The 15,095-nt window shown below is 43.7% G+C and overlaps 1 protein-coding gene across 1 annotated transcript in view; it reads left to right on the top strand.

Moving 5' to 3' along the window:
* EGFLAM (EGF like, fibronectin type III and laminin G domains) overlaps positions 1 to 15,095 on the top strand; it is a 189,254-nt gene that overhangs the window by 128,245 nt on the left and 45,914 nt on the right. The window contains exons 8-13 of the mRNA XM_068990556.1: positions 3,969 to 4,084; positions 4,681 to 4,999; positions 5,656 to 5,756; positions 7,198 to 7,298; positions 9,500 to 9,644; positions 13,358 to 13,547. Coding sequence (XP_068846657.1) covers positions 3,969 to 4,084; positions 4,681 to 4,999; positions 5,656 to 5,756; positions 7,198 to 7,298; positions 9,500 to 9,644; positions 13,358 to 13,547 — 972 coding nt within the window. The remainder of the gene's footprint in view (positions 1 to 3,968; positions 4,085 to 4,680; positions 5,000 to 5,655; positions 5,757 to 7,197; positions 7,299 to 9,499; positions 9,645 to 13,357; positions 13,548 to 15,095) is intronic.

Below are 15,095 nucleotides of genomic sequence, written 5' to 3'. Positions count from 1 at the left end.
AATTTTGCTACCAAGAGTTCATGATCTGAGTCACAGTCAACTCCTAGCCTTGTTTTGGTTGACTGTATAGAGCTTCTTCATCTTCGGCTGCAAGTATATAATCAATCTGATTTTGTGATCATTGAGATTCTTTAATTCTTAACCAAAGAGCCTGGACATCTATTTTGTAGGCAGTGGGAGTCTGAAAATGTTTTTCCGGATAGAGCATTATAAGATGAAATGCAGACAGTCTCGACATCCATGAGAACAATAACTATGTAACAGTGACTAGACTGTGCAGGGGCAAGAGTGAACACCCAGGAGGCAGAGACCCACCTACTGAAGATAAATCCATCTCTCTCCATGCATGTGCTATATTAATTCTTTTATTACCATTTGAATTCTTTCTAATGAAATTCAACAATTCTGAAAATATAAAAGAGACAAAGATAAAATCGAGAGTGATGAGGGTGAGATGAAAGAGACAGGGAGAGAGACAGAAAGATACAAAGATGCAGAGAGACAGCAAGGAAGGGGGAGCTGTCCCCCCCGGGGGCTTCCTGGATGTTTGTATGTAGACATCTGGCACACAGCTGTGCTGGCTGGATGCAGGTGGCTTGAAAGAATTTGCATCTAGGTATAAATCTGGCACCAACAGACTTGAATTTTCAGCTGACATGTGGGCTGCTTTAAATAGAACTAGGAAATTGGTGTGGAGGTGGTGAGAAAAGCTCTACCGAGACACGCCTCATACCTGAGAAGAGGACCTTCCCTGCCGTCCGTGGATCACCTGCTGACCACATGCTCCTCTCCCTAAGACAGGAGAAGATGTCTGGTCAGCAGTGTGCCCACTGAGCAGGCTTCCCACACTCCCTTTCTGTCATTTCCTTCAGCTTCGTAGTCAATCTGCTTGCTATTTTTCTTAGACGAGGGTGAGTTTGCTTTTATGAGAAAAATGTTTGGCTTAGTTTATTCTGAAAGCAGATTTGTCTTTACGTTCAATTTATGTTTTTAATGTCATTTTCTTTCTTTTTACTAATCATTCAATAACTAATGAGCACCAGTGACCTACAAAAGTGAGTTTCTGTTGCCAGAGTTGTTACAGCCATAAAGTTCAGTACCTGGTTTGTCTGAATTAGGGAAGGCAGCTGGTACCTGTGCTTACCCTAAGCCAGCAGGAGCCCCATGGGGGCGCTAGGGAGCAGCACTTTGAAAGACTCTCAGACCGTGAGGGTAGGGCTTCCTGTGTTTAGCCTGTCAGGACTTTAAGATCAGTAGATTTTTCTGGATGACAGCTGAATAAAACTGTTAATCTGACCATCCCCCAAGGAACAATAAGCTGTGTTGTCCCCTACAAGTTTTTCTCAACCCACCTTTCAGTTTTGAAAGATCTTCCTGTCCTATGGATGGAAATGGTTGACACCCAAGATGTCACATGGGACCCCTTTTTTTTCCTGGATGCGTTTGCTGTAGAATAATGTCTCTTTCTTGTTTTAAAGAACTTTTAATGAAATATCTCATGCTGCTGCTGCTAAGTCGCTTCAGTTGTGTCTGACTCTGTGCGACCCCATAGACGGCAGCCCACTAGGCTCTGCCATCCCTGGGATTCTCCAGGCAAGAACACTGGAGTGGGTTGCCATTTCCTTCTCCAATGCATGAAAGTGAAAAGTGAAAGTGAAGTCACTCAGTCATGTCCGACTCTTAGTGACCCCATGGTCTTCAGCCTACCAGGCTCCTCCGTCCATGGGATTTTCCAGGCAAGAGTACTGGAGTGGGGTGCTATTTTCTTCTCCGGAAATATCTCATACATCAAAAGCATATTTATACACATACTAGTTTATGCTTTTGTATAATATATAAATGCTCATGGGTATCCAGCACCTACCTTAAGAAATAGAATATTTAGAGTACTTTCAAAGACCCTGAATGTCAACCTCATTCATAATCCTCTTCTAAACTTTCCCAGGTATTTTTGATCATTGCCTTGTTTTTCTTTTCTTTTTTAAAAAATATTTATCTGGCTGCATCAAGTCTTAGTTGCAGCACTCAGGATCTTCAGGGCATCATGTGGGATCTTTTTCATTATGGCTCACAGGCTCAGTAGTTGTGGCACATGGGCCTGGTTGCTCCACCGCATGTTGGGTCTTAGTTCCCTGACCAGGGATTGAACCCACATCCCCCGTATTGCAAGGTGGATTCTTAACCACTGGACCCCTAGGGAAGCCCCCTGCTTTACTTTTCTTAAGAGTTTAAATTACATACACAATAGGTCTTCCATACTGATCTGTGGTTGGCTGAAACCATGGATCCAGAACCTGCAGATACCGAGGGCCAGCTGTGCTCTGGCATTTTATATAAAGAACTTGAGCGTCTGCAGATATTGGTATCTGAGTGGGTCCTGTGCCCTAACTCAAAACATACATGTATGTTTGTGTTAGTTGCTCAATCATGTCCAACTCTTTGCAGTCCCATGGACTATAGCCCGCCAGGCTCCTCTGTCCATGGACTTCTCTAGGGAAGAATACTGGAGTGGGTTGCCATTCCTTTCTCCAGGAGATCTTCCCAACCTGAGGATCACACATGGGTCTCCGGAATTGCAGGCAGATTCTTTATCGTCTGAACCACAAGGGAAGTCTGCATGTGTGTATGTATCCTTAAATAATATATAGTTTTTCTTGCTGCTGATTTTTATGTAAGTGGCATCAAACTGGTATGTTCCTTGGCAACTTGCATTTTTTTGCATAAAATCATGTGAGATTAAACCATGTTGACTCATTAAATGTCTCAACTAAATGTTCATCAATGCCTCAACTAATGCCTCAATTAAATGTTCATTCATCTTCCCTGTTACATAGTATTCCACTCCACAGATATTTTAATTCACTTATCCATTCTCTGTTGATAGATATTTGGGGTGTTACTGTTATTATAAATAGCAAATTTGGCAGGTTCTTTTGTACTATTATAAATTATGGTGTTGCAAATGTGTTATGCTCCTGTCTCCTGGCACACATGGGAAAGATTTTCTCCATATTTTGTAAGTGGGAGTGAGATTGCTGGGTCAAAAGGTATGAACATTTTCTCCTTCATTAAGTATTTCCATGTGTTTTGCAAAGAGGATATATCAGTTTACACATCTGACATCAGAGTATGAGTCTCCATTGATTCCATCCTTGGCAATACATTTTATAATTTTAATTTTTAATTATGAACATATGATAGCACATTTACAAGAGACTTGAAAAATTCAGAACAAGGTTACATATAATTCCACTATATGTTACAATTACTTTTTTTAAGTAGATAAATTAAGCTTTTTAGTTGGAGTTTCAATATCAAAGTCTCAAAAGTTAGTAGAATGCGTGTACATTCTATTATTACTTCTCTGTGATAGAAGATTCTTCTCTTCTATCACAGAGAAGTAGGATGCTATAGTAGACCTGAAAAGCACTGTGAACCAATTCAACAAGGAAGATTTATACAATTTTCACACAATGGTAGGATACAAGTCCATAGACTGTAAACCAGGAGACACTGGAACATATCCAGGGACATAAAACACGGTGTGAAAATTTCATGGTCTAAAGGTAGCAATACATTTTTTCCAGGCCCTGCTGTGCGGCATGTAGGATCTTGGTTTCCCAACCAGGGGGTGAACCCGTGCCCCTGCATTGGGCGTGTGGCGTCTTAACCACTGGGCCACCAAGGAGATCCCCTTGGCAATATTTTTTATTATCTGACTTTTGTCTTTGCCAGTCTTGTTGGTATAAAATGGCAGCTCTTTCTGCTTTTTATGGGCATTTCCTTACTTATGAGATTAAATGTTTTCCACATTTTTTTGCTCAATATTGCTTCCTCTTCTGTGTTGAATTCCTTGTGTGTTTCTGATGTATCTCCATCCATTCCATGCAGCTGTGTATGGGCTATGTTAGGATAGGAAAGGGAGCCAAGGCAGGTGCTGACTGCAGGCTGCTGCTTTCTCTACGAAGGTCCCGAGGAATCTGGAAGTGGGCGCTATGGACCCCATTATGCAACCGACACAGAGGCTGGCGAGGATGATGACACATTTGAAGATGACTTAGATTTGGATATTTCCTTTGAGGAGGTAATAAGAAGTCCTGCTTTATAAGCCTGGGTGTTTTTGTTTCCTTGCTGAACAAAGCGGTTTAGTCAATGGACCACAAGCATCTTAATTAAGAGTTACTTAAATTGGCTCATTTGCTTCTGAAACGTGTTTATTTCCTCTGACTATTAGTCTGCAGGTGATTGTAAATGAATAGTAACTAGATACCAACTATGCCGATGCTCTAAAGTCAGCCTCTGCTTGTTGACTTCACCATTTGGCAAAAGCATATTTAGATTCCAAGCAAGTGAAATTTTATAAAGTCAGTATTGATAAGGAAATGAACAATTCCTTGAAAAAGTAATGTGCCTTAATGATGTTGTAATAAAGATAAATCATGTAATATCAGTTTTAGCACTGATTTTCTGAGTAATACAGGGGAAGGTACTTAAAAGTCTTGAGCCTGAAGTTCTTTATCCATAAACTGGAGTCAGTACTATTTGCCGTCTCTACCTTCCAAGGTTTTGGGAAATATCAAAATAACTGTAGTTTCATGTATTACACATCAACCATAAATAAGGCAGTCTAATTACTTGCTCCATGTTAATCCTGAACTTCTTTTCCTTCTTTGTCTTTAGGTTAAACCACTTCCTGCTATCAAAGAAGGGAATAAGAAATTTTTTGTGGAATCCAAGATGGCACCTCGACCGAACCCAGTGACTGTCTCTAGGCTTGTCCCCCCAACCCCAGCATCTCTCCCCACAGCTGCAGTGGCTCTGCAGCCCACTCCAGTGGGCAGGAAGGGAGAGAATGGTGTGGCTATGATGCCAAGGCTTTTTGACATGTCTTGTGATGAAACTCTTTGCTCTGCTGACAGCTTTTGTGTCAATGACTACACCTGGGGGGGCTCTCGATGCCACTGCAACCTGGGCAAAGGTGGTGAGAGCTGCTCAGAAGGTAGGTGCCTGGGGGAGTGGGTGGGCGGCATGGGGTGGGCTGACCCTACAGGGAGCCAGAGAGCAGTATTGCAGTCCACACAAGGTTCCTTCTTGTCCTTTTCCTAAGATAAGCCCTTTCTCCCATGTTTTAGTTATTAAACTAGCTAGTTAGCAATACAGGGCAAATGTGAATCTTCCGTTGCTCCTAGTTGGATAGCAGCCCTATTCCTGTATGTGCCAAACATGTACTCCTTTTGGAGCAATGCATAAATCATCCCAATGGCACCTTGGGAGTGGGTTTACTTTTGTGACACCTCTTCTACAAAAAATACAGCAGAAATCTGTGCGTGAAGGTTAAGAAGGATACTAGTTGAGCCAACATATATTACACAGTTGTGCAATGTGAAAGTAGGTGTCAGTAGCCTTTAGGCCACTGATTTCTTTTTAGAGTGGCAAGTAACAATCTCCAAAGATCTGATTTCTCTCTAAGAACTTCAGAAGCTCAATGCCCCCAGGAATGAGAATCCTAGGGGTAAAGAATAGAGAAGTGAAGATGGTAAGCTAGGCTTAGTAGACAATCGGAATTTTTACTTAATGACATCCAAGCAATGGCGTTGTGTATTGATGTTATGCATTTGAAGAAGTGAGCAAACAGCATTCTTTTTCTTTTTTCAGATATTGTTATACAGTATCCTCAGTTCTTTGGTCATTCCTATGTAACCTTTGAACCTTTGAAGAACTCTTACCAGGCATTTCAAATTACTCTTGAATTTAGGGTAAGAAGGATTAATCCTTTTATGAGTGCCTGTTGGACACCTTAACACAGCAATGTGCTGCAGCAAAGGGAGAAGGAGAAGGGGAGAGGAAGCAGAGGGTGAACCCATTCACAGGGCAGCGAGAACGACGGGCACATTTGCACACTCGAGGGCGGCACCAAAGGGAGAGTGGGTTGTGTATGTTACCGAACTATGGAAATGGCTGGTCTGAAAGTTCCCGAGGAGAATGTTTGGGTTCCAGCCATACTGCACATGTTGACCTAAAAGATGAGAATTACGTTTCATTCAGCAGATTTGCTGAGGACTTACAGGGCTTTCCTGGCAGCTCAAATGGTAAAGAATCTGCCTGCAATGCGGGAGACCAGGGTTCAGTCCCTGGGTTGGGAAGACCACCTGGAGAAGGAAATGGCAACCCACTCTAGTACCCTTGCCTAGAGAATTTCATGGACAGAAGAGCCTGTTGGGCTACAGTCCAATGAGATCCCAGAGAGTTGAGCCCAACTGAGTGACTAACACTTTCACACTTTAAGCCTAATAGCTCTGAGAGCTATTATTCCCTGGGCATAATGTCCTCAAGTCCATCAAATAAAACATAATTCTCAACTCTTAGGTTGTGCATTTGTTTTTTCAGTTGACTTTCATAATCGTGACCAGGCCAGGATTTCAGAAGGCATAAATGCATTCTTCATCCCCAAATCCCTTTTACTGGAAGCCCAAACAATCTTCCTTGTTATGACTGCACCTGCACAGATGGAAAACCAGCTATATGCAACCCTGGCAGGTGGTGACAGCCCAATAGATGCTCTTCACTATGAATCAGCTGCAGTGCCTTCAGCTTAAAGGCATTCTTTTGGGTATCTCAGATGACAGGACTGGGTTTGGAGGTACGGAAACAAGTCCCCTTTAAGGTCAGAGTGCTGAGAATCCACAAGACGATTTGTCCCAGTCTAGGGCAGGCAGCATGGGTGAGAACCAAACTAGTCCATACGCTGCTTGTATTGTCTTGTTCTCCTAATGCAAGGAAAGATGCAAATGTGCTTGGGAAGTAAAAAAAAAAAAAAAGAAGGAAAAACTGGAATGCTCTTTGGTGAGAATAGGATTTGACGAGGATGAGAGCAGCCCCCGTGGGACCACGGCCTCTGTGCACATGATTCCCTGAGGCTCTGCTGGTGGGTCCAGGAAGAGTAAAGAGTGGGTCAGATAAGGGGTTGCCTTCCTCTCACGTCACTTCCAAATTCCTCATACACTGTTTATATTGCTGCCCCTTGTTTATTGAAAATGAACTAGAACTATGTACCTGGGAATTAATTGGAGTCTGCATGCTTGTAAATAGGACCTCAGTGGAGATGCTCGAGTTTCGTGTCCATGAGTGTTTGTGGGTGGCCCTCTGTGGAAGCGGAGATGCTCATTATTCATGTGGCTTTTGTTTGTGTAATAACAGGCAGAGGCAGAGGACGGCTTACTTCTCTACTGCGGGGAGAATGAGCATGGCAGGGGGGATTTCATGTCCCTGGCTGTCATCCGGCGCTCGCTCCAGTTCAGGTAATTCTTGGCAGAAACCCCTGGAATGTTTAACACTACCCTACAATATGTTTTCCTTTCTGTACTGTGAACAAAACCTATGCTTGATTTATAGTGTAAATAAAGGAACTGTGTATTATGGAGCCTGGACCAGTCTACTAAATACTGGGGTATCAAGAGAGCAGGGTAACCTCTGAAATTTGAGTCTGGAACCTTGTGATCATTCATTCACTCAACAGCAAATGTTTTCTTGAGCCCCCACAGTGTACCTGGCCCTGCGGTAGTGCCTGGGGGTGCAGCAGTGAGCCAAAGCCCATCAAGTTCCTTCTTTCCCGGAGCTCTGGTGGATGCAATGGGAAGAAGGCTGGGACCTTCTCCTTGTCCCCTGCAGTAGATTCAACTGACAGCCACAGAGCCCAGAGAGGAGCCCACAGCCTCCTGGAGGTTCCTAGAGAGTCAGACCATATCCTCATCTTCCCTCCAGACTGTGATGGACTGTTTGACTTACCTCCTCTGCCCCGATCATTTGTGTCCCAGTGCATCTTGGAAGCCACCCACCTTTGGTTTCTGTGTGGTTTTCTGGAGGCAGAGCTCTGTAGATGTGTGAGGGTTTTAATCATCCTCACAGAGGCGTACATGCGACTATTTGATGAGGTCAGCCAAGTGCTTCTCCATGGCTTACTGGTCAAGAGTCCCCATGATAACATTCCCTGGTGACCTGACCTTCAACAAGTGACTTATCTTCTCCAACTCTGTGTTAACCTCCCAAGGTTACTGTGAGGATTAAATGCATTAATACGTAAGAGTACTTAGAGCAGTGCCTGAACCATAGCAAGCACTCAGTAAGCACCAACCATTATTGTTTTTTGATTATTTCAGCACCAAAATTACTTTTGGTTAAGAGAGATAAGACAGTCTGCGAAGCATTCCACATGGGGTAGAAAATGCCCCTGCCCTCTGCATTCTTTGCTAAATGCATTGCTTGATGGGAGATTGAGTTCAGCTAGTAAGATCCAGGGCAGTGGTCCCTAACCTCGTGGGCTCTGACGCTTGGAGGATCTGAAGGACTGCGCTAGCCCTGCTGGTTATTTGCCAGTAGCAGCTCTCCATCTCTGCAACTCCTACTGTGTGATTCTGAGAGCACCCCCTCTAGGTGAGCCAGCGCTGCAGTGCCTCTCCAAGCCATTCCTGCCTGCTGAGGATCAGGAGACAAAGGGAGGCCTGAAGCCGGCTACAGTTAGTGCACATCCTGGAAGGGACAGCACTGTGTGTCATGGCCAGGGTCCCCTCTGACAGCCTCGGGACCCGAGGGGGAGGTGCTATGGTGGCTGCTTAGAACTTGGCTGGAAGGGGTCAGAATTCTAGATGTCAGGTGTAGTGACCAGAGGACGCCCCAGGACATACGGAGGTTGGGGGAAAAAAAATAAGAATAATGCAACTGTCTGAGAATGCTCCTTCTCCACCCACACCCGCTCTGAGCCGCAGCCTCCCATGGAAACCACACCTGCACTCAGGCCCAGCTGAACACAGATGGCGGTGCTGCCCAGCTTGCCAAAATAAGTGTGAAGACTCGTTTTGGGTTTTTTTTTCAACATTTTTTTAATATCACTGAGGCTGTCATTTGGGAGTTGTGGGAAGTCCCCAGAGAAATCCCTGGACTCAGGATGACTCAAGCTCTAATTCTCCTCACCTTGAATCCACGTTTAGTATCCAGCCATCGCTGAGAAGGAGACAGAGGATCCTAGCTGCCCAGGATTCTCTGAGTTACAGAGAAAGTCGGACTAAAGGAGGCCCCACGTTGAAAGGTCCTACAGGCAGATTCAAGACAAGACTGAGGTGGTCCTAGGGAAGAGGCGTCTTTCTAAGGAAGTTTTTCTGTATGTGGATTTAAACAGCCCTTGATACCTATAAGCCTAACTCTGAACAGACTGGCTCTCAATGAAGCTATTACTGCCCTGGAAATGTCCACTGAGTCTGAACACAATAGTGAGCTTCCCTGGTAGCTCGGCTGGTAAAGAATCCGCCTGCAATGTGGGAGACCTGGGTTCAATACCTGGGTTGGGAAGATCCCCTGGAGAAGGGAATGGCTACCCACTCCAGTATTCTGGCCTGGAGAATTCCATGGACTGTGTAGTCAGTCCATGGGGTCGCAAAGAGTTGGACACAACTGAGCGACTTTCACGTTCACTTTGATCTAAGAGTTTTCTTTTCTTCCCCCACAGGTTTAACTGTGGAACTGGGGTCGCCATCATTGTAAGTGAGACCAAAATCAAACTCGGGGGCTGGCACACCGTTACGCTCTACAGAGATGGGTTGAACGGGCTGCTGCAGCTGAACAATGGCACCCCAGTGACAGGCCAGTCCCAGGTGAGTGTGTGCCTCATTCGCACCCTCCCGCCCAGCACTCTGGGAGGATCCCACTGCAGAGAGCTGGCAGATGGACTGTTCTGCATGTATACTCAGGCAACCCAGCTCTGCCAGCTTTTCCACTGAAGGTGGGCTTTCAGGGCTCATGTCCGTCCCACATCTACTGAGGAGGGGGACTGAATATGCCGACATCGTGGCCCTGGGTGCAGGGACATGCAGGAGGCTTGTACCCGAGGACATGTTCTTTTTCTACAAGGACATCAAAGCCAGATGCAGAGGAAGGCACCTATTGGAAGAATTGAAGCCATTATTAATGCCAAACACAAAGCTCTCTCTTAAGACAGAGGTGTTGTAATCCTGTGACTTTAGAAAATCATCCCGAAAGGTTCACTTGGTTCAATATGCAGGCATAATCCATTCATCCACCTTTTTTGGGGCCATGATTATAGGAAGTGGTAAAACAATTTAACTGTTGGGCTACTCAGCGAATCACCTAGGTATTCACATATTTGTCATGCTCTGAGCAATTTTAGGACTGTGCTTAGAATAAACAGTTTGGATTAGCAACCTGCCAAGGAACCAAGTCTGTAATTATAATCAGGCAGGTGTTTGTATTCTCTGAGGAAAAAAGTAGCAAGAAAGCCTTTGTGTATATGTGTGTAGCTTTCTCCTTCCTAGGCTATTGATATTCTTTGCTGACAAGACAAGTTGTATAAAGGGTCATGAGTTGCTACTAAAAAAAAAAAAAAAAAAAAAAGAATAGAATAAATAAACCTCATCATTTGGATCCCAGTGATTCCAAAAGAACAAGAATACAAATGTAGTGAATGTGAATCCAAGATCATTAGACAGATACACATATATTTCTAAGGAAGGGAAAGAGAGGATAAATGCACTGCAGACTCAATAAGTGCCAGAAGAATGGGCCTACTATGGTTAAAATTAAATTTGATAGGAATAAAGAAGCTTTGCACTTGGGTTCAAAATACTAACCTGAATACAAGGTGAAGAAGCTGTAACAGACGTAACACATGTATAAGTATCATATGGTTTAAAACAAAGAAATTCAATGAAGGCAAATAAATAGGGCCATATGATAACAACATGCTAAAGAAATTATAGGTTACATTAATAAAGGCATAGCATCTAGAAAAATGGAGGTGATAATCCTATTCTATTCTGGTTCCTATGTATATAGTTTGCAGTGCTCTAACAGTTGGGGAGATCCCCTAGAGTAGGAAATGGCAGCCCACTCCAGGATTCTTGCCTGGAAAGTTCCATGGACAGAGGAGCTTGGTGGGCCATAGTCCACGGGGTCACAGTCAGTCAGACATGACAGAGCACACACAACAGGGATTCTAATCCTCAGATAGAATTGCCTTCAGAGTATATGATTTATTGACTATAATAATTAAGTACAAAAGGTATATAGTTTTGTGGATACTCAGGGTAACATCTGCCTCTCTACTACCAGGATTGGCTAAGCAAGTTGTATAAGTCAGACTGCAAGTGTAGAGTGTTTAAGAAACTGTCTTGAGAGATAGTGATCTGTTTTAAGTCAGAGTTCCCCCAAAACAGACCTGGGTTGATGAGTCTATGCAAATGATTCACTTTTAAGAAAGGAATCCCATAGGAGACCTGTGATAGAAGGGATTAAAATGAACAAGGGAGGGACAGAAGTCAATAAGAATGAGACCTAAGGCAAAGTTTACCAGGATCTGGCATTAGCCTGACCCTACAGGGGAGCTCTGGAGTGTCAGTTGTACCTCAGAGTAGTGCCAACCCAAAGCAAGGGGGCTGGACTTTCACACTTAATCACCCATTAAAACCTGTTAAGAGCTATGCTGAGGGAATGCAAATTCTAGTACCACCAGTTCTTTCCATAGGCAGGCAATACAGGCTTCAGAGACCCAAAGGTAACCCTCATTAGAGGAAGATAAAGGCTAGGCTCAAAGACTATTGTCTGGGATGTTGTGAAGGGAGCCTCAGAGGAGCAATTCACCCCTATGGCGCACTTAATGCTCCCGAAAAGAAGAAAAGGATTTAGCTGTTGGGCTTCTGCTGTGGTCCTGGATCAGGGAATGGGTCAGAGGGATGGGATGAGGTGAGGATGACATCCAAAAGAAGTAAATCCTGAAGATCTTGATGAAATAAGCCAACCAGGTACTCAATTCACCTAACAAAAAATGTAAATAATTAACCTTTAAAATCCACTGTAAGTACTTCGAAGCTGCCTAGCTCACATTTAATACACTATTTATAAATGATTCTTACCTAGTCATTAGAAGAGATAAAGCAATGAATAGATGTTTTACTTATTGATAACAGAAGTATGAAGGGTAAAGATTACATTTCAGTGGTTTACATTCTGGAAATTTTATAACTACTGGCAGCATGCCTTTACCCAGCCCTTCTCCATACCCTTTAATCCAAACAAATGAGATATTTCTGCAATAAAAAACAAATAACCAAGAGCACTTTAATTTTGTCCCACTTCATGTTCAACTCTGTATTTTATAACCTCAAAACCTACAATCCAGATTGTGGTTTAGTCTAAGATTGGAAATGTCCCTACTTAGCTGTAATAAGACTTTAAAAAAACGTATCCATGAGCAAATTTCAAAATATTTTGCAACTCAGTCTTGGCAATTTCCCTCTCTCTCACAAATGCCTCTTGCAGGACATAGTATAAAGGTGACCAGGATAGTAAAAGGATAAACGTTAGCCCATGTATACACAAAATTAGTATTATCACCTTTTGAGACACAGAATAGTCCTATGGCCCATCCAAGATACACAGTAAATTGGTGTCAGGACTGGAAGGAGAAAGTTTGTTTTGGATGCCCAGCATGATACACTGCCTGTTGGCTTGCTCTTGGCTTTGACTGACCTTCGTTTCCCTTCGAGGCATTCCAAAGTCATCCCTTCTCAAAACACAGCTCTCTGAGTTTCCAATGCTAACTGTGGGTTTGATTTTCCAGTAGGACAATGACTTAAAGATAAATATGGGTGGAATAAAATCCATAAATTGGATGTATGGATATCCATATACACCCATATATATATGATGAATAGATAAAGATGTGGTAATATATAGCTTCCCTGTTGGTTCTGCTAGTAAAGAATCTGCCTGCAGTGCCAGACACCTGGGCTCGATCACTGGATTGGGAAGATCCCCTGGAAAAGGGAAAGTCTACCCTGTAGTATTCTGGCCTGGAGAATTCCATGGACTGTGTAGTGGTTCCATGTGGTTGTATGGAATACTGCTGCAGCTGCTGCTAAGTCGCTTCAGTCGTGTCTGACTCTGTGCGACCCCGTAGATGGCAGCCCACCAGGCTCCTCCGTCCATGGGATTTTCCAGGCAAGAATACTGGAGTGGGTTGTCATTGCCTTCTCCAGTGCATGAAAGTGAAAAGTGAAAGTGAAGTCGCTCAGTCGTGTCCGATTCTTAGCAACCCCATGGACTGCAGCCTACGAGGCTCCTCCGTTCATGGGATTTTCCAGGCAAGAGTACTGGAGTGGGGTGCCATTGCCTTCTCTGTATGGAATACTACTCAGCCATAAAATGAATGAAGTTCTGTCATCTGCAGCAACACAGATGGACCTAGAGATCATCATACTGGCACTGTATTGCATCTTAATCATGTCCCTCATCTGGTGTGTTTTAGCTTTTGACTTTGTTTAGTGAGTTATGGTTTCCATCTTTCTTAAAGGGCCAGTACAGTAAAATTACCTTCCGGACACCTCTCTATCTTGGTGGCGCTCCCAGTGCTTACTGGTTGGTGAGAGCAACAGGGACAAACCGAGGCTTTCAAGGCTGTGTGCAGGCACTCACTGTTAACGGGAAGAGATTGGACCTGAGGCCCTGGCCGCTGGGGAAAGCGCTCAGCGGGGCCGATGTGGGTAAGTGGTTGAAAGTGGGAGGTATGCTCCTGCACGTTGCTTTTCTGCTTTGGGTCACGGATGGTTAATACAGAGCTTCAGGAGGGAGGTGAGCTGACGAGTGAGGCTGGTGCCCTGCAGACCTGATGACTTTGAATCTGAACACCAGGACGTGGTAAATAAGACCACGGGTGCTCCGAACCCTCGGTTGTGTCCTGCTGCCGTCTTGGCCTCCTTCCTGAAATGCAGTCTGGTCCAATATGACGAGGCAACGATAGTTGAGTCCTCCTACCCTTCTTCATCCAGTCCAGTGGAAACGTTCGTGGAAAGATCTTTTGTATACCGTCTGCTTCTAAAAGAAGTCACATTCTGATTTTGACCACTGTGCCAAACACCTTATTGTAGCCCTCTCATTTACTCCTCATTGGAGAAGGAAGTGGCAACCAACTCCAGTGTTATTGCCTGGAGAATCCTAGGGACGGACGGGCCTGGTTGGCTGCCGTCTATGGGATCGCACAGAGTTGGACACGGCTGAAGCGACAGCAGCAGCATTTACTCCTCACACTGACTCTAGGAAGCAGAAATTATTACGATGTTTATTTTATACAAGAAGGCACTGGGGCTTGTGAAAGTTGAAGAATTTACCCAAAATAGGGCAGAACTAGGTTTGTGGATTTTTTTTCTATTTTTTAAAAATTAAGACCTGATTGAGTAGTTTAAGGTTCACAGCACAATTGACAGGAAGGTGCAGAGATTTCCTATATGCCCTTTGTCCCCACACGTGTATATCCCCTTCTCCCAATATCAGCATCCCCCATCAGAGTGTTTCTGGTGTGCAGCAAGGTGATTTTGTTATGTATATATACAATAATTTGCATTTGTTAATCCCAGACTCCCAATCCATCCCTCTCCCACCCCTCTCCTCCTTGGCAACCACAAGTCTGTGCTGTGTGTCTGTGAATCTGCTTCTGTTTTCTAGATAAGTTCATTGTTTTGTGTCTTAGAATCCACATATCAGTGATATCATATGGTATTTGTCTTTCTCGGTCTGACTCACTTCACTTGGTATGATAATCTCTAGGTCCATCCATGTTGCTTCAGATGACCGAACTTCATTCCTTTTATGACTGAGCAGTATTCCACTGTATTTATGCATGCCACATCTTCTTTATCTATTCATCGGCCTTTGGACATTTTGGGTGTTTCTATGTCTTAGCTTTTGTAAATGGTGCTGCTATGAACAGAGGAATTCATGTATCTTTTTGGATTATAGTTTTGTCCAGGTATATGCCCAAGAGTGGGATTACTCAGTCATACGGTAGCTCTATTTTCAGTTTTTCGAAGAACCTCTATACTGTTTTCCATAGTAACTGCACCAATTCACATTCCCACCAGTAGTGAAGGAGGGTTCCCTTTTCTCCACACTCTCTCCAGTATTACTATTTGTATACACTTTAATGATTGGTCCGTTTTTAATTGGGTTGTTTATTTTATTACTGAGTTTTAAGAGTTCTTTATATATTTTGGATACAGTTCTTCATCAGATGCGTTTTTCGCACATATTTTCTT

This window comes from Capricornis sumatraensis, chromosome 18 (genome assembly GCF_032405125.1).
Source record: "Capricornis sumatraensis isolate serow.1 chromosome 18, serow.2, whole genome shotgun sequence".
Taxonomy (NCBI): Eukaryota; Metazoa; Chordata; class Mammalia; order Artiodactyla; family Bovidae; genus Capricornis; species Capricornis sumatraensis.
Note: the sequence above shows the minus strand (reverse complement) of the source record. Positions and strands in the feature narration are given on the sequence as shown.